This window comes from Cannabis sativa, chromosome 6 (genome assembly GCF_029168945.1).
Source record: "Cannabis sativa cultivar Pink pepper isolate KNU-18-1 chromosome 6, ASM2916894v1, whole genome shotgun sequence".
NCBI lineage: Eukaryota > Viridiplantae > Streptophyta > Magnoliopsida > Rosales > Cannabaceae > Cannabis > Cannabis sativa.
In genome coordinates this window covers 668,831-688,594 of record NC_083606.1, presented here as the reverse complement: position 1 = coordinate 688,594, position 19,764 = coordinate 668,831, and the positions used below count along the sequence as shown (strand labels likewise).

Sequence of the window (19,764 nt, the reverse complement as noted above, 5' to 3'; positions counted from 1 at the left end):
TAAATTTTGTCATAGCAAACATAATGATGACGTAGATATTTATATCATTGACACATTAATATCATGTGTGTAATTTAAAATTAAAACAAATAAAAATATGTATTTTTAATAAAAATTAGTAAGAAAAAAATCAATTAATGATTTTTTTTTTTTAAAAAAAAACAAATAAGCAAAACTAAATTAAAAATTTAAACTATTTTTTTCAAATTAATTACACATGTGGCACTGGCATGACAGTAGTTTAAACTGCTATATCAACATTCTTTTTCGTACATGTAAGAAAACCTGATAGATGTACTACTTTACGACACTATGAATAGTTTGGATAGGAGTAGCATCAGATAACCCGACTCAAAATTTGTACAAAATAAACAAGTTTGAATTTACCTTAAATGAGTTTGGGTCATTTTTGAATTGATACGGCTAACGCTTTTATTAAATGGGTCATTTCTAAGAATAAACATAACGAAAAAAGAAGAAAAGGAAAGAAGATATTATCAGTGCCCTTTAATATTTCAATAATAATAATAATAATAATAATAATAATAATAATAGTGTATTACGTTTTTGTTATTTATTTATTATTAATAATTTAATAATATTAGCTACTGATATTGATTTCCTTTCCATAATTAATTCATGTAATTCTATGTATATATAGCATTAAATAACAACAATCATTCTTATTATTTTGAGTTGTATTAATTAATCTCTATTTAATAATGCATATTATAGTGTACGGTATATTTATATGTTGGAAAAATTATTACTCAATACTCACTATTAGACAGTCACTACACTTGTCTGGGTCTTCCGGGACATGGGAGAAAGAATTAATTAATGGCTCATTATATAATATATATTATAGTTAGGGGTATTTGTGTCATTTCAATTGTGTCATTTTTCGAGAGAAAAGATTGCTAGCTAGCTGCATGGTGGTCAATTAATTTAGATATCAGGTCAACCATATATCAGCAATAGCAATATTAATCTCCCAAGTAAAAATAATTAAACTAAGATTTAGTTTAAGACTAATATTAAATAATAAATTAATTCTTAAAAAAATTAATTAATTAATTAAAAGTTAATTAAGATTTTTATCCCTTAAACTTTAACATGTACCAAATTATGTTCCTCAATTTTTCAGGTCATTAAAAATTTCTCTTAAATTATTAAAATATTTGGATTTAAACACTTTTGTCTAATTTCATTAAATTTTACTAATGTGATAATTGTCCATATACTAAATTGTGCCCCAAACTTTGATATCTACTAAATCATGTCTCGTGAACTTTAACATATACTAAATTGTGCATTTGTGCTCCTAAAATTTTCATGAACGTCAGACTTTCTTTGGTAAAATTAAACAAAAGTCTTTAATTCTGACATTCTCAATAGTTCAACAGAAAATTTTAACGACCTGAAAAGTTCAGAAGACATAATTTGATATATGTTTCAAAGTCCAGAGGACAAAATTTTAGAATTTCAAAACACGGGTGGGTTTGGGGTTTCACCCGAGTTTAGGGTGTCACAATTTCAGAATTTGAACCTGGTCCAGTGGGTAATCGAGTGTAACTTGAACACACCCTATAATTTTTTTTAACTTGTTTTTTATTTCAGGTTTTTCGGGTTTCATATCAGACGAATTTCCTGAGTAGGTATAGTTTTTGGGTACGAATGTGACGCAAGAGTATATATTGTATACTCAATTAATACACATTAATTTTTCTACTTTTTTTTTTTAATTTGATGAATCAAGATTAAAATTAATTAATTATGAAAAATGTACACTTTTAATTAATAAACAATAATCATCTATATTTGCGAAATATTGTTTTTAAGATAGGCATTAATTATGAATGATGCATGGCTGGCCTTAGGCATAGACGGATTAGGTCCGCGCATAGAGCCCACGATCATGTTAGGGACCTAAATAAAAATATATATTTTTTTAATAATTTTTATAAATATCATTTATCTTTATAGTAATGGTCTAAAATTTATTTTACTTATGACACATTTCAACTTAGTACTGCTCAGAATGATGTGTTCTTTTTTTTTCTAATATATATAATGATGTTCTTTTTAAGCTACACTCGTTTCTTAACGTTTATTTTTCAAAAAAACAAACATTAAGAAACGAGTGTAGCTTAAAAAAATTACTTTGTTTTATTTGTATTGGCTTGAGGGCAATTTATGTAATTTTGGATGGAATAAATAATAATAATATAATAATAACCGTTTTCTTTTCTGTTATGGGACTGGTGCGTGCGTGGTAGTACAGAGAGAGAGTGTGACTTGTGAGTGTAAATAACTTTTTTGTATTGCCTTAAGGGGCATTTTTGTAAGGGGCATTTTTGTAATTTCAATGAATAGAGAGAAGACGCTGCATGGTCATGGTGTCTGAGTGTAAAATAGATGATTTGGGTATCTTACCTTATTGAGTTATTTCTCTTATTTTTGGTAATATAAACTTTAGGGGCATTTTTGTCAAGTTATTTGTATTATATATTTTGTTTTCGTTTTTAAATTGATGAATCTCAAAAACAAAATTATGAAAAATGGCCACTTTTAATTAATCATCTACATTTGTAATATGTTGTATTTAAGACAAGAATTGATTATGAATGAATGACGTGAATGTAATGTTGACTTTGGACGTACGACTAGATAAATAATAATCATAATAATTCTTAATTTAATCCCTCAGAGATATTATTTAAGTGTTTCCCAATTTCATTGACGCAATATCAAAAGCAAAAAAATACTATTTATAGTTAATCTTTTATTTTTGACGTAATATATATAGTTAATCTTAATTAGTGGTTAGTTGAGTTTATATATAATTTTGCTTACCAATAATTAATAGTTTTTTAATTATTTATTATTTGATTCTTCTACTTCTCCTCATAAATTAAATTTTCACTCTTTCTTTCTCTCCATTTTTTTTTAATAAAATAGTGAAAATATTAATTAACCTAAAAATAACAAAATGACCATTAAAACGACACCGTACGTGGAATTGTAGTAACGGATTTTCCCACTAGTCCGAGATTCTCGGGAAATGTTTTACTTTCTTTTTATACTCTCATTATCCACAATTTAATAACTTAATATAATACTAGTCACGCATATATTTTTTTTAATTTTTTCTTGAATTTTATCTATAAAATAAATTTTTTTTTTGAAAAAGAAAAAAAAAATCATATTATTTTACACACCATAAAATTTCTAATTTTACTCTTAATGGTAAGGGATTTAGTCACGAAATTAGCATCAAAATTGTAAAATCCTATCAGAAGGGTAATGTAATATTTGTAAAGTGGTGCAAAGGCTTCGAAACAAGATATTGATTAAATTCGATAAATTATTAAGTGTCAATTCAAAATAATAATAATAATAATAATAATAATAATAATAAATTAGACTAATTTTAACATGTGTTTTATTTACTTAATAGTTTATTATTACATTCTTACCTTTAAGTTGGGCTGCAAATATTAGGATAATAATTTTGTGCTTTCTTTAGCATAATTAATATCATAATTTTTTTTTTTTTTACAATATTTAATTTATTTGAAATTAGTAAAATGAGAATAAAACGAACCCTTAAAAAGTAATCCAACATAGATAATTAAGCTGGTGGAAAAAGAAAGATAGATAAGTGTGAATTAGATGATAATTATTTTGTAAATAAAAAACTAAAACTTAATGAATGAATATTCAGTGAAAGTGAGGATACTCACAATAATAACACGTGTTAATGAGGTACTTGCATTTAGGAAAAGAAGAGTCTTATTAATTTCCATAATTAAATCATGTAATTCTGTGTTGTAATTAATATACGGATGGCATTTAAGAACAACAAATATTCTAAGTTGTATTAATTAATCCCTAATTAATAGTGTATATTATAGTGTACTATTACAGTATTGTAGTTAGGGGTATTTGTGTCGGGGATATTTATGTCATTTCAAGTGAGTAGAGAGTGCTGTACTGCATGGTGGTGTTCTCTGGTAAATACTAATAACAGATTTATATCAGCAATAGCAATATTCTACTAAATATTATATAACTACAACCATTGCTAGTATACCCCAAAACTTCTTTTCAGATTTTTCAGAGAAGAAAAAGAAAACCTCAAAGAATACTTCCACCATTATCTCAGGTCGAGTTTCAGTCGTCTTCTTCAGAAAAATATCGGTACATTGCTCACCATCTAAGGCTCATTTTCTATTCGTTAATTTTCCTCATCTTTACACTAATCTCTCTCTCTCTCTCTGTCTTCCGCCATCAAAGCTCTGTTCTGAAGGTTTTCCATTGCTATTGTCTACAGCTTAGTAGAACAGCCTCTCAAACGATCGGTATGCATTCAACTCTGCCTTCTCTTTCTTTTCGACACGCACGCTACGAACACGGTGAAAACCTTTTATTTTTTTATTTTTAATTTTATATATATTTATGTATATATGTATGACGAAGCAGTACTGTTCTTCCATGAATTTATCGATGAATTTGAGGAGGCATATATAAATGTTTCGATACGCATATATATATATATATATATATATATATATTTATGAATGTGATTGGTATGGCTATGGCTTTTGTTTTTGTGATGCTTCGAACTTTAATTTGTTCATTTTGGTGACCAAAATAGTTGATGATTTGGTCTCGATCATTTACTCTTTTCGTTGTTTTGCTCTTTTTTATTCTTTCTTGAATCCTGAAGATAAATTTGATCAGTCTGGAATTTATGAATGTGATTGGTATGGATATGGCTTTTGTTTTTGTTTAATTTGTTCATTTTAGTGACCAAAATAGTTGATAATTTGGTCTCGATCATTTACTCCTTTCGTTGTTTTGCTCTTTTTTATTCTTTCTTGAATCCTGAAGATAAATTTGACCAGTTTGGGATTTATGAATGTGATTGGTATGGATCTGGCTTTTGTTTTTGTTTAATTTGTTCATTTTAGTGACCAAAATAGTTGATAATTTGGTCGATCATTTACTCTTTTTTATTCTTTCTTGAATAATCCTGAAGATAAATTGTGAGTCTGGGATATTTATGAATGTGATTGGTATGGCTATGGCTTTTGTTTTTGTTTACTATGTTCATTTTGGTGACCAAAATAGTTGATAATTTGGTCCATCGATCATTTACTCTTTTTTATTCTTTAACTTGAATCCTGAAGATAAAATGTCTGGGATTCTTTAAACTCTTTTCATTTAAAATTTGGTTTACTAGTACTGAACCCAATGGTAAACATAAAAATTTATCTGGACCATTTTTCGTGCTTTATGGGGAACCAATATTTGAGATCCATTATAACCCTTCACACACATATATAAATTTCCTCACCCAATGTTTATTTGGTACATTATTATTTTTTTTTTTTGCTTTATTTTGTGTTGCTACGATTTAAATAGTTAAATCAAATAATAAGAGTATGATCCATATATACTTGAATTGAACAAACCTCAACTATATGGCATGTATATATATATATATCAATTGATTTGAACTATATATTATTAGGGATGTAAACGGGACGGGGCGAGTGCGGGGATTGCCCCCCACCCCATATCCGCTTTTTAAATTCACCCCATACCTGCCCCAATACCCGTTTGAATTAAAGCGGGGGCGGGGCGGGGCGGGGATTACCCAACAGGAGAAGAATTCTCATCGGGTACCCATTACATATATATATATTTTAAAAAAAATGATGTCTCAAAGAGAATATTTTTTAAAAAATAATTATAAAAACTTAGTAAAATAATAAATTTAAGTGGAATAGTGTGTATAGTAAAAAAAAAATAATATAATCAATAAAAAGCCTAAAACATGAAGTTATTTTAATTGTAGTAGTTATGATTTTAAAACTTAAATATATACATATATCATATCGAGGCGGCACTACTACAAAATCTACTTTTGGTGTCAGTTTTAAATTGACACCTATACTTTTAGTGTCAATTTATAAAACCGACACCTATTCTACAATCACAAAAAGTCAACTATTGGTATCGGTTCTAAAACGACACCATTGAGTTTTGGTGTTATTTTATAACCGACACTTAAAGTATATACATATATTTTTTCTATTAGTGTCGGTTTAAAATTGACACTATTGAGTTTTGGTGTCGTTTTATAACGGACACTTAAAAGTGTTTTTTTGGATTTTAATGTCGGTTTAGAACTGAAACTTAAAGTATACATATATTTTTGTCCTATATCCATAAGTTTAAAAAAATAAATTGATATTTGTATTTTAATGACCCTATTTTTTTAATTTAATTGTATACTATAATTAAACATATAAAAAAAATAATAACAAAATTAATATCAACATTTCTATTATCAAATAGTATACAAATGTTATACAATAATTAAAATTCCATAAAATGTTGGTGGTTCAAAATTACATTCTTAATTACCATACAAACACTAATGAGAACATGAAGACTAATAGTGGAACATTGTCTATCATATTTGGCACAATAGTGAGAAGTTCTGCAACACCAATAGCAATCTTCATTATTCCTATAAAAATACACATAAAGATAACAATGTAGACTTATATATAAATCATCAAACAACACAATTTATAGAAAAAGAAAGAAAAGGGTGATCAAACATATCAATAATTTCTCTCTGCACAAGCTCTATGAACTAGTAAAATTAAAACTATTCTTCTCAACATCCTTTGAACATAGTCAAATAGTAAACATGTACAGAAACACAATCAAATTCAATATATAGTACCTTATTTTTGTTAAGCATTACACATCTATCTATAACTTTCATCACAAAAAGCTAACAGTTCCACACAATTCTACTAAATGAACACTGCCAAGCCAGTGTAAAAATAAGATCATTATTCGCAATATATTATAAAAGTCATATAAGAATTAAAGGAAACCAACCTGCCAGTAAAACCAAATCCCAAGGGCTTTATAGGGCTTAAAATGCTTCACTCCTATCTTCTGTTCTTTACCTAAAATCTGCAAATAAATTATCAGAATTACATAACTAACTATGGTAGAAAAGAGATGTTTTGAGTTAATGAAAAGCCGCTATATCAAATAGTATATCTATAATCAAGTTTGGTTAATTACAAATCAATCATATTTAAGTGTGTGTAAATAATCCAATTAACAACAATAAAATAGTATTTTGAATGGTGTAGCCATAGATCTTTAGATTTCTGCAATTGAGTGTAAACTACTTAAAACTCTTACCCTTTGAACATTTTATTAGAAAATGATAAACTAAAGAGACTTTAGAAGAAGCTATGAGAAGAAAAAATCTAAAAGAAAGAGTGAATTATAGAGATATTAAATTAGTCAATATAATTAATAATAATGATCTATAATAATTAAACAAACTAAGTTTGAGTGGGAAAAAAGCCTTTACAATGGGATTATCAGGGAGCCTTGGATTAGTAATGACGAAGTTTTTCTCAATATGTTCAATGGTGGTAAATTTATAAAGGTACAATTAAGATAATGTTTCAATAGGATACATAAATAATAACATATTACTGTAATTACTAATAAAAATAACAAAGATATGTGATGCATACTCGAATTGCCTCAAATTTAGATTAAAATGCATAATGTAACTTATAATGTAAAAGACCACTAATCAAAAGTTGTTACACAAAAGAAATTATATTATAACTAATCCAAATCTAATGACCAACAGAATACAAGTGATAAAAACCAGGGAGAGTTTTATACTGATGATACACATATACATAGACCAAATTGGTTAATGAAATCTAAAAATTCATCTAGTAAAGAGAAAGCAATTAAGCAGTGTAAACTCTTGCCTTGACTTTGAGTGATTAAAGTAAGATCCAACGAAATAAAAACCAAACTAAAAATCCCAAACTTACAAATATTCCAAGCAAATATTAATTAAAGGAAGGTTCATGCAGCTAATCCAAGCAAGTAAGTTAGGAGAAAATGATTTAAAATGAATAAATTCTTGCCCTTTTTGAAAATTGTATTTTGCTCATTAATTGTATATATTTTGAGACAATAATATTTGGGAATCCAAAACCTATAACTATTGCTATGAAAATAGCAGAACGAGCTAGTAATATAACAAAATCCAAATCTGAGTACAACCGCAGATATGCATACTGGTCCTTGTGTAAAGCATATATATACAAACTCAAACTAAAACTCCAATCTTAGGTAAAAAAAAACAAAATTCCCTTTGGAAAAAAATTATTTGACATTTGTTAAATAAATAATTGAGTTTATGAATGAGTGAACATACATCAAGAACCAAGCCATAGACTTCATTTCATCAGTGAAGAAGAAAGCTTCTTGCAACCGAGCAATAGATTGTACAATGTCGAACATCATATCCTCATTCACATCCCTCAACAACAAGTGCCTAAACCAAAAAAAAAAATAATCACTTTTTTTCTCCTAATTCTAACCAATACATATTCACCAAACTAATATAAAATTAAAGAATAAGAAAAAGAAGAACCTTTTCTGAGCTTAGACGGAATCGGTAACGGTATTGTACACGAAAATGTTGTGAGCTTAAACCCACCCAATGAAACTACAAATTCTACAAAATTTAATATATAATAAATATATACTGATATGGAGAAGGGGGTCGTTCATGGTGGGTCAACGAGAGGGAGACGGGGGCTAAGGCACATGTAGTGAGACGGTGAGAACCGGTGGTGGGGTTAGGGATTTTGGTTTGGTCTGAGAAAGAAAATGAGAGAGACGAGAGAGATGAAAGGGGTTTGGGTCTCGTTGTTTTCTTTTCAAAATAGCTTTCTCTTAAGTAACGGTTATGAACCGAGACTTAAGAGATTACATTTAAGCTAGTATTTCTCTTTTAAATATCGGTTATTTTTTTAGTGACTCACTACTAACCGACACTATTCATGATTTATAAGTGTCGGTTTAAAACTGACACTTAAAACATAGAGGGTTCTATAGTGTCAGTTTTTAAAATTTAGTGATTTTCGAATCGACACTAAAAGTGTATTTTGTAGTAGTGCGGGTTCAGGGCGAGTATCTATTCCCCTGCCCCGCCTCCGCCCTCACCCCGTTTCCAACTTAGGAATAAATCTTTAAACCCATACCCACTCCCACCCCCCGAAAGTCAACTTCCGTACTCGTGGGTACTCGAACCCGCGGGTATAATTGCCATCCCTGTATATTATTATAAGTAGTTGGCTAAGTTGTATTTGGTCTTATAGAATATCCCACCAACATCAATTAATTGGTATTAAACATTATATATTATGACACAACCAGTTTTGTCATAATACTTCTATATTATATTATTATCAAGTTTTATTTTGACAAAAAAAATTAGTTTAGAGTTCTGTTTATACTATTTTAAAAAATGCATAATTCATTTTATTATATTTTCTTTTTCTCACTAATTCTTTCTTCTTCTATTTTTAGTACACAGTTAGGCACATTTACTCATTCAATGGAGGCACGCACTGAGGTAATATTATTAAAATATTGTACCTTATATTTTTTATTATTCTTAACCGCATAGTTAATCGCTCTTATATTTCTGGTTCTTAATCGCATATATAGTTAATCACTCATATATTTTATTATGAATCAGATAATAGACCGTATAGTTACGGACTGGCGAAGAACACCAGGAGTATTAACTCCAGTCCGAAATCAACAAAAATTAAGTAAGTATCAATATATATATGTACATACATTTTTATTTGTATTTATTAATAGTGTTTTGTTACTGAGTATTCGGTTCAAGTGTTAAATCACACAAATTTGAATTGACCTTAGAAGGTTTTGTGAGAAAGATAAAATAAAATACATTTAAATGGTATATAGTTGTAATTGTAACACAAGTTGGTGGGGAAAATATAAGAAACTTTATTATACAGTATACAAACAAAAAGAGGAAAAAAAAAAGTGTCATTATTAGAATAGCCTAATATAAGAAAAACAAAAGACAAAAAAAGCCTAATATAATCTTTGTTAATAATAGAATAATGTAAACTCAGATCAACTATAAAATCAACCTGAAGTTTTGTAAGATGCAAATTAATTATAGTCAGTCTTTGTTTTATTAATTGCAAGTTTATCAAGGATATAATCATAGTATACTTACCAATGATTAAAATAAGTTAGAACTTATGAGATAACTGCCATTGTACTCATGCCCTTCATCCATATATATTATCAAACCTTAAAATGTTGTGTTTATGGGCTTCATCTTTTTCCATATATATTACCAGTATAACTACAAATCATAAATTGTACAATGGAAATTACAAATTTAAGGAGCTATCTCATCTAAATGAATTTATTTGCATTTTGGAAGTGTAGAATATTACCCTCAAATTCTATATATACTTACCTTCTAACTAATAATTTTAGTTATGTTATTACACATTAAAACACATAAAAAAGGAAAACAAGTAAAAAAACAAAAACAATTTTTCAAGGGAGCCTATGCTTGATCCAATGCAGCCCAACAACTCAATAGTTTAGATAATTTTCACTCACCAAATTTGTGAACTTAGTAGAATTCTTGAGATTATTGAGGTTTAAAAGACTATACAAGCCTTGGAATTCAACTTTATGGACACTACAAAAAAAATGAATGAAAGAGAGTTGGAGTACTCTTGTAGAAACTTGTTAGCTACCAACATTAATCTCAGTGTGAAATATAATCTATGCTAGGAATGAAACAACTACCAAAATTTAAATTTCACTCTTTCAAAACTTCCAAAATGTAGGTCAGCATCATTCTTATTTATAAACCAAAATGATTGAAAACCCACCTCAAAAGGAGACAGATTAGTCTTACCTTCTAGATAGATTGGCAGTGGTGTATGTAGCCAGCAAACCCAACAAATATAATTGTAGTAATTTGACCTCAAACCAAACCTTTGTGCTTTGGAATTGTTCTTGATTAGCCATAAGCAGAGGCCTAGAAGAACCAAATGAGAAAAGAAGCTGGTTTCTCCGAGCCCATATACCAAATCCCATTGGAGAAATTGGTTCTTTCTTTGCAGTTAGAAAATTTTATTAATTGAACAAAATCTACAGATGAGTAATAAAAACCAAAATTTAACCTTCTTATTTCATAACAAGCTATATTAATTCATAATTTTGATAATAATCACAGAAAATTGAAACCTACTACTCAAAAGATTGCTGGTATCACAATACAAGAGAAAGTAACAATAAAGATTATATTGGAGATAGAGTATACAAAAGATTCACATAAATGTATTAATTCTTCTTATTTCATAACGAGCCCATTATTATTTAATAATCTATAAATATTTAAAATTGTTTGTTTTTTTTGCAGACTGTTGTTGGGCTATAACAGCAGCAAATTCTGTATCATGCTGTTACAACTTGTTGCAGCCACAGCCACAACAACAAACTATACTATCCTGCCAACAACTCATAGATTTCAGTTGGCCGGCTGCCAAAATCAAAAGCGGGCACCAGGCTTCGATAGCTCTGCACTACATACAAGAACATGGGATCACAACGGAACAAGAATATCCGTTCGTAGGAATCAAGGAGAACATGATCGACAGTCTACAAGCACCACAGGTAGGTGCTATACTTTACAGTTATTTTAATTTATTTTACTTAATTGTAAGTCTAATATGTTTTCTTTTTATATTTTTTTCAGTTTCAGGACTTGTTTTACATTGATGGATATGAACGGGTGAAAAGTGAGAAACGGATGAGCGAGCTTCTTAGATTTCATCCGCTCATCATTGCAGGGAAATTCGAATCCAACTTTGGGGAGAAAATGGGCGATTGGAGTATATACATGCCATCGAATGAAAAAAGATGGAGTTTAGAAAAGAATGACTGGGAATACATTGCTAGAAGGCATGGAATGTTGCTAGTAGGAGAAGGAACGGAGACTATAACCATATATTACCCCAAAAAGGGCAATCGCAAGACAAAACCCGAGAAAAAAGAAATCCATTACTGGATTGTACAGAATAGCTGGGGTACTGAATGGGGTTTACAAGGATTCGGGAGAATTTTGAAGGATGAAAATAGATTGAAGCTTAGTGCCTGGTCTCCTATCTTATAGGTACATACTAGTGATTGGCTTGTGTGCATCCTTAGTTGCTAACTAAATGTTTGTTCTGTTCCTTTTCATAGTTGCTAACTAAAAATTGTACATTTTGCTTTTGCTTGCAATTGTGCTATACACTCACATAGCAAACATAAACAATGGGATGTGGGGTTTGGCTCAGTATTTGAATTCATATAAACATTCAGTTCAGGCCATAAATAAAAGTAGTAATACTCTCACAACACATACTCGTTAGTTAATGTACAAAAACAATCTATATAGAGCCAAATTTGCTCATAAAATAGAGCAATATGAAAATACACAGTCTGAAAACAGAACTAATATTAATAATAATATCAGTACACAAAGAACAAAAAAAGAATATATCCTAATTTGAATCAAACATAATGAACTCAGATGGGCATGGAACAAAACAAGAATCAAACTTAATTATGATCAAAGTTGAACAGTAGATAAAAAAAACACAAGAATTAAATCCCAATTTCAAACAAAAGTTACCATTGGTGATCAATTGAACAAAGCAGCGTAGACACACATATGTGTACAGACCTCTGCACATGGTTTTCTTTTCTTGCACCTCCATTTGTCAGTCTCTGGTAACCCATGGAGTTCGTCGGAGAAGAAGATGATTTCGAGCTGCCGCTGACTGAATGCGAAGGGGTCGAGTGCGATGAAGACAGATGAAAAGAGAAATGTACCTCTGTTGGGCTCGGGCACCACTAAATTAGTTGGGCCTGGCTTATTGGGCCTATGGCCCATAATTGTAACTTGGATGAGGCCTGATTGGCTTCCACTATCTCAACCAACTCCATCGTATGGATCAGCGGCCCAACATTCTCAGAGCAGCTTGGATCTCATTTTTCAGGGGATAAGTTGATAAATAGAAGAGGTTATTTCACAAATACACAAAAACAACAAAAAAATTACAAAAATACGGTTTTACAGAATTTAAATATTTTTACGATTTTTTTGATTTTATTTACATAAAATACGATCTGTGATCTTTTTATGAGTACTCTTGTTGATTTTTTGTTAATTGCATGTTATTTTTGTTGTTGTTTTGATGTTATTTAGATGTTATTTTTACATTATTTTATGTAGTTTTCTTGTTATTTTCGTGTTATTTCTATAGAAAACTGTAAAGGGCAAAATCTACAATGATCGGAATGGAAGGATCGCGGGCACCGACAACCTGTAGAACAAAGGAAAAAGGACCGTTGAGACCTTGGGACACCGGGATGGTGCCAGCCGAAGGGACTCCGACGATCAAGTCAGTAAAGAATTCAAATAAAGAATAATCGAATATAAATAAAGAAGATAGAAAACATATATTTCCACTGTAGAGCGATGGAGAAGGACTAGTACTAATAATAGTAATGTATTTTGTAAATGTTTGAATAAGTGTTCAGTGAATGAAGATGAGATGATCCTTTAGGACTCCTGGGTTCTCCATTTATAGAGCCTTTAACGGTTGGATTCTCCTATTCTGAAGAACGAACGTGGGAAGTGGTCTTCCCTTTTTCCAGGATAAAAGATCGATTCTTCTACTTCGGTTATAGACTCGTTCCTATCCTTTGTATCAGATTGGTCTTGTAGCTGCTGGGCTCGTTTGGGCCTTGTATTTTAGCCAAAACCCAATATATTTTGGATGAGTGAGTTATATTTATTGACTTGGTTTGAAGGGTTGTAATTTTGATTTGGGCCGTAAAAGGCATTTGGGCCTGGTGCAATTTTTGGCCACTACAAAAACCGTAAAAATATAAAAAAAAAAAAATCCTTTAAACGTAAAAATATAATTTTGTTACAAAAAAAAAGTACATCTTCTCTAATTATTCCTAAATAGAATAGAATCCATTAATGAAAAATAGGGATAATTGGATAAAGTACATTTTTACATTCAATTTTGTAGGATTTTCTTGGTGAAATTCCAAGATTGCCCTACACCAACTCAAGCAATTGGTTAAAACGACAGGGACAAAATTGTCCCAGAAAAATTCAATTTAAACCAAATCCAAACGACAAAGAAACTTGTCGTTTCCTTCCTGCACGACAGATCGTTTTGCACAAAACGATTTGTCGTTCTTCTTTGAACAAAACCAAGTTCAATCAGAGCTAACCCTAGCTCATTTGCCACTTCGAACCTTCGAGAGTTCTCAAACTCTCTCTCTCTTTCTCTCCTTTCTCTCTGGTTCTCAAACCATAGAACCAGAGATCTTTCTCGATCTCTTGATCGATCTCACCCAGAAATAATCCCAGAAACACCATAAAACACACACACACAAAGATCAAACCATACAGTAGAGTTAGAAAGAAACAAACACCAGAAATTATAGAGGTTCGCCCTAGAAATTTAGGGGTACGTCCTCTGATGAGCTCGCCTTGAAGATCGACCTCAGATCTGCACTATATTCGAAGAAATCATACATCAGGTGAGAAATCCAAGTCACAAGATCAACTGGTATTTATGATATGTTCTCTCTTTTGCTTTTCTGTGTTTTTCTCTCTATTATTTTTCTTTTCTCACTCACTGACTCTCTTTTCTTTTCGTTGCATGAATATTGGAACAACAACTTTTGGAGCTTGGCTTCCAGATCTGGAAATCTGGCTTCTGGTTTCTGGTATCTCTCAACTGGGAGATTGGTAAGTCACTGGTCCTCCTTTTATAGTTGTAGTTTAGGGTTGATCAAGGTTTAGGAGTTAGTTACAATTTCGGTTGTAACTAACTACTAGATATTGATCCACTAGAGGCGAAGCCACCTAGGATCGAGTCCATTTATTTGTATTTCTTCTCTTTTCTGTAAAACTGTAATAATAAGTATGACAGGGGGATCTAATTTAACAATTTTTTTTTTTTTTACATTTTTATAATTTTTTATAGAAACAACACAAAAATAACAAAAAAACTACATAAAAGTAATAGGAAAATAACATCAAAATAACAACAACAAAAAATAACATAAAAATAATAAAAAATCAACAATAAATTAACAAGTGTACAATATAAAAAGACTGTATTTTCTGTAAATAAAATTATAAAAATCGTAAAAATATTTAAAATTTCGTACAACTGTATTTTTGTAATTTTTTTGTTATTTTGATGTATTTGTGAAATAATCCCTAAAAAAATACCTCTAATTTGTGTGCTTGTTAGAATCATTAAATATAATGCATGCTAGCTGTTTGTTGAAATGACTTATAACCAATGTAAATGTTAGTTGAATTTCAATAAAGTATAATAGATTTGATAAAAACCAATTTTGGATACTCACTTACATTGGCTTTTCACATTTTATTTTTATTTTTTCTTTGATTATTTGTGGATACAATATCATCTCTATGTATATAGTGTTGGATCTGATCATTGTATTAGTTGATATGTATTTATTGGGTTGGGATGTTCTTGTTTATTGTCTATGTTTTGTGTTAGAATTCATATTACTATAAAATTGAAGACAAGTTGTAGTATATCATACATTGAAGGTGCATGGTTTGAATGTTGTTTTAAAAGCAGGGCCAACCCTTTTAAAAAAATGGGCCCAAAGACTATTTTGATAAAATAAAATAAAAAAAGGGGCTATATGAAAATACGTTCTATACCAAATTTTTAATTTTTACTTACATTTCTATATTTTTTAAGATATATCCACTTTTATAGATAATATCCAATTATAGCATTTAGATTAATATAAATTATATGCTAGATTTAAGTGGAGAGTGCGGGTATATTGAGAAATCTACTCACAAAAGTAAATACTTTTTAATAAAATATAATATGAAGGTATTTTTTATCAATAAATACAAAAAAAAAAAAAAATATTTCTCAACTTATCCTATATATATTTGAGAAATTTACTTGAGAATACGAAACTTTTAAATTATTTACATAAATATTGTTAATTATTTTAATATTACACGTATATTGAAATAAGTTTTTTATTTCTTTCTATTTTTTTTTTATGTATACCAAAGTATAAGTGAGTCTTATTATTATTTTTTTTAAAAAAAAACTACTCTTTTATTTAATAAAATGAGAGAAGTTTATTTTAGTTACAACTTATGCTAGTTTCTTTTTTATTTACTTTACACAAATGTAGTTATTTTTAATATTAAAAAAATTATTTTTAAAAGTTTAAAAAGTTGTTTTTAATACGCTAATAATTGTTTGGTCTTAAGAATGTAGTTTTTTAAGGTTATCATTTTGGTATAAAGAAATATATACTTTTTTCTCGTTGTTGAAAAGATGATCAGAATCTAATGTCACATTTTGGTTTCTTTTATATTTGTTAATCTATAAGTAATTAATATTTAAAATTAATCAAAATTAAATACATCAAACCACTTGATGGGTTACTAAAAAATATTTTATTTTTTTTTATTTTTAAATGTTACAAGATTTTTTATTCTAAATAAACTTATTTTTATAAAGTAATTATGATAGGTTTTATAAAATAATTTGTAAGGAAACTAATAATATTTTAAATATCATATGAGTTACACTATTAAAAAAAAAGTCAAACTCAAAAAGTAACTAAATTGTATTTTACATACACTTATTATGTTTAATAATTTTGATAAATTTTTAAAATAACTTTTAAATTTCTTTTATATTTAGTTAACAAAATAAATATCAATGATTTGAGTTTAAATTTGTAGAAAGAAAAAATTGTTCTCAAAGTGAATAAAGCAAGGAATTAAAATATAATACTTAAAGAGAAAATTATAAAATATAAGAGGGAAATTGGTTTTTTTGAGTTCGGAAATTTTTTAGTAATTTTACAAAATTTATGGATATGTAATAAATATCTTAAGCTAGAATGCACGAGGTTTGGGGAACCCGAGTGCATTCAGACACCTCCGATTGCTTGTGAAACAACAATTGCCCCATGTTTTGTTTCTTATGGAAACGAAACTTTCTGTTGATTCCATTTCCCGTCTTCAACAGTCATTACATTTCAGCAATGGTCTTGAATCACCTCGCATTAGTTTTAGCATGATAGTGTGGATGTTACTCTTCTTAATTATGGACATAACTTCTTTGATTGTTTTATGAAGGCTGATGGTGAAGCAAGCTTCCATTTCATTGCCTTTTACGGAGCTCCAAATGTCCGAAACAGAGCAGATTGTTGGACACTTTTAAAACAATTTGCGGATGTTTCTCCTCTTCAACCATGGTTAGTGACTGGGGACTTTAATGAAATACTTTCTAATAACAATAAATCTCATGGATGCCTTCGAAATGAGCAACAAATGGAAGGTTTTAGGAAGACTCTTGACCATTGCTCGCTTCATGCAACCCCTTATGATGGGGACAATTTCACTTGGATTAAAATCGATCAAGTGTGGATACGATTAAGGAACGCTTGGATTGGTATTTTGTGAACAATTTTTGGGTTAATCACTTTGATATATCCAACACTCACCATCTTGACTACTACCATTCTGATCATAGAGCCATTCTTGCCACTTTTGCACTAGTAAGAATTCAGCAACAGTAGTATAAAAGATGGAGTCGATTCCAGTTCAAAAAAATCTAGTTATCCGATCTTAAAAGTACTGAAATCATTGCCAGCAGTTGGAACACTTCTCCACATTCAGACCCCATCAACTTGGTCCTACAAAATTTGACCACATGTGCATTGAATTTACAAAGATGGCATGTTGGAAAATATGGGCAAATGAAGAAAAAAATTGCAAAAACTCAATCAAAAGTGGAAGCTTTGACAATCTCTCTTCTCAAACTGATGATATGATGAATACATTGAAGCAATCTGAATCAAAACTGGATGATCTATTGGAACAAGAAGATGTCTATTGGCAGCATCGATCACGTATTAATTGGCTGAACTCAGGAGATCGAAACACAAAAAACTTTCATGCTAAAGCTTCAGCAAGAAAATCAAACAACAGAATAAAGTTTCTTTACAATGAAGTAGGGGTGCGGGTTACTTCAAAAGTAGACATAGCAGCGACGATAGAAGACTATTTTGCTGCCATCTTCACAGCCTCGGCCATTGACGAAGATGCCCTTTCTGCTACTTTGAATGCCATTCCTTCCATGGTTACACCATCAATGAATTCCAATCTTACTCAACCATTTACTACAACTGAAATTCAACATGCTTTGCATTCGATGGCTCCTGACAAAAGCCCAGGAATAGATGGAATGTCCACGATGTTTTACCAACAAAATTGGCCTATTGTGAGGGATCTGGTCACTAAGGCAGTTTTGAGTGTTTTGAATGAGGGTGTTGATCCAACTTCTTTAAATAAGACACTTATCACTCTAATTCTGAAGATTAAAAAGCCTCAGGGACTCCAAGACTACTTTCCAATCAGTCTATGTAATGTCATTTCCAAGCTAATCACCAAGGTCCTTGTCAATCGATTTAAAGAAGTTCTCCCAATAGTTATCTCAGACACACAAAGTGCTTTCTTGCCAAATTGTTTGATCACAGACAATGTCTCTTTGCCTTTAAGTTGATCAATGCCATCAAAAACAAAACAGCATGCCAAAAAAGAATTGCTTCTTTAAAGTTAGATATGAGCAAAGCTTTCGATCGCGTTGAATGACATTTCATTGAAAAAGTCATGCAAAAAATGGGTTTCGATGATAGATGGATATCTCTTATTATGGGTTGCTTGACTACGAACAGTTTCTCATTTCTCTTGAATGGAGAGGTCACGACCTCACTAATTCCAACTAGAGGTCTTCGATAGGGTTGCCCATTATCTCCATACTTATTTCTTATTTACTCTGAAGGATTATCAAGAATGTTGCAGCTAGAACAGAATAATGGTCATCTGAGTGGGTTCAAACTTACTAGACATGCTCCACCGATTTCCCATCTATTTTTTGTTGATGATAGTCTTCTATTCTATCAAGAAAATGAGAGTTCTTATCTTGCAATTAAGAAAGTCTTGGATATCTACCATCAGCTTCAGGTCAAATCCGTTATGTCATTTTCGCCTAACACCACGCTAGCCGCTCAAGTTTTCTTTCACAGACAATTGCAAATGCCCATATGTGAGTGTCATGAGAAGTATCTCAGTTTACCTTCATACTTTGGGATGGATAAAAAGAAACTTTTCAGCGATATTAAAGAGAAAATATGGAGACTAATGCACACTTGGAGTGAAAAAAATGTCTTGGCTGGTGGATGTGAAGTGCTACTCAAAGCGGTTGTCCAATCAATTTTAACCTATGCCATGAGTTGCTTTCTCTTGCCAATTTATTTTGTAATCAACTTGAGTCAATGATGTCTAACTTCTGGCGGGGCCTCAATGAGAATGGAACAAAAATATATTGGCGTTCATGGAATTTATTGTGCAAGAGAAATGATAGCAAAGGTATGGGGTTTCGCTTGTTTGAACACTTTAATTAAGCGCTACTCGCAAAACAAGCTTGGAGAATTCTTACTCAACCTGATTCTCTTCTTGCCAAGCTTCTAAAATATCGATATTTTTCCCATGGCTCCTTCCTCGAGGCTAATCTTAGGCACTCTCCTTCATTAATGTGGCAAGGCATCCATTGGGGTAAATAGTTGCTGTCTTCGGGTTTGAGATGGAAAATTGGTGAGGGTTGTCGAGTTAAGTGTGGCAATGATCCTTGGATCCCAGGACACTCCACTTTTTAGCCAATTTTCTATTCGGGTCCAATG

At 30.3% G+C, this 19,764-nt stretch overlaps 1 protein-coding gene and 1 long non-coding RNA gene across 11 annotated transcripts; one reads left to right on the top strand and one right to left on the bottom strand.

The window, feature by feature from the left end:
* The first annotated feature begins 4,081 nt into the window (after window positions 1-4,081).
* Window positions 4,082-9,496, top strand: LOC133038668 (uncharacterized). Its single transcript, XR_009688167.1, has 3 exons — window positions 4,082-4,203; window positions 4,300-4,364; window positions 9,451-9,496. It is a non-coding gene; the product is annotated as an uncharacterized LOC133038668 (long non-coding RNA).
* On the bottom strand, window positions 6,333-12,887 carry LOC133038667 (uncharacterized). 10 transcript variants are annotated; one of them, XR_009688161.1, is made up of 6 exons: window positions 12,605-12,827; window positions 10,841-11,076; window positions 8,510-10,618; window positions 8,291-8,410; window positions 6,928-7,005; window positions 6,333-6,544 (listed from the first exon to the last, which is right to left on the bottom strand). XR_009688161.1 is itself a non-coding variant. In XM_061116758.1 (3 exons), the coding sequence occupies exons 1-3, from the start codon at window positions 12,863-12,865 to the stop codon at window positions 6,539-6,541; spliced, it is 294 nt and encodes a 97-aa protein (XP_060972741.1). In that variant the 5' UTR covers window positions 12,866-12,887; the 3' UTR covers window positions 6,333-6,538. The 10 variants fall into 10 exon arrangements, 2 of the variants coding, with proteins under 2 accessions (XP_060972741.1, XP_060972740.1); XR_009688166.1 differs by having other exon boundaries at window positions 6,333-6,514; window positions 8,510-11,076; XR_009688163.1 differs by having other exon boundaries at window positions 8,510-11,076; window positions 12,656-12,826.
* Window positions 12,888-19,764: the final 6,877 nt, after the last annotated feature.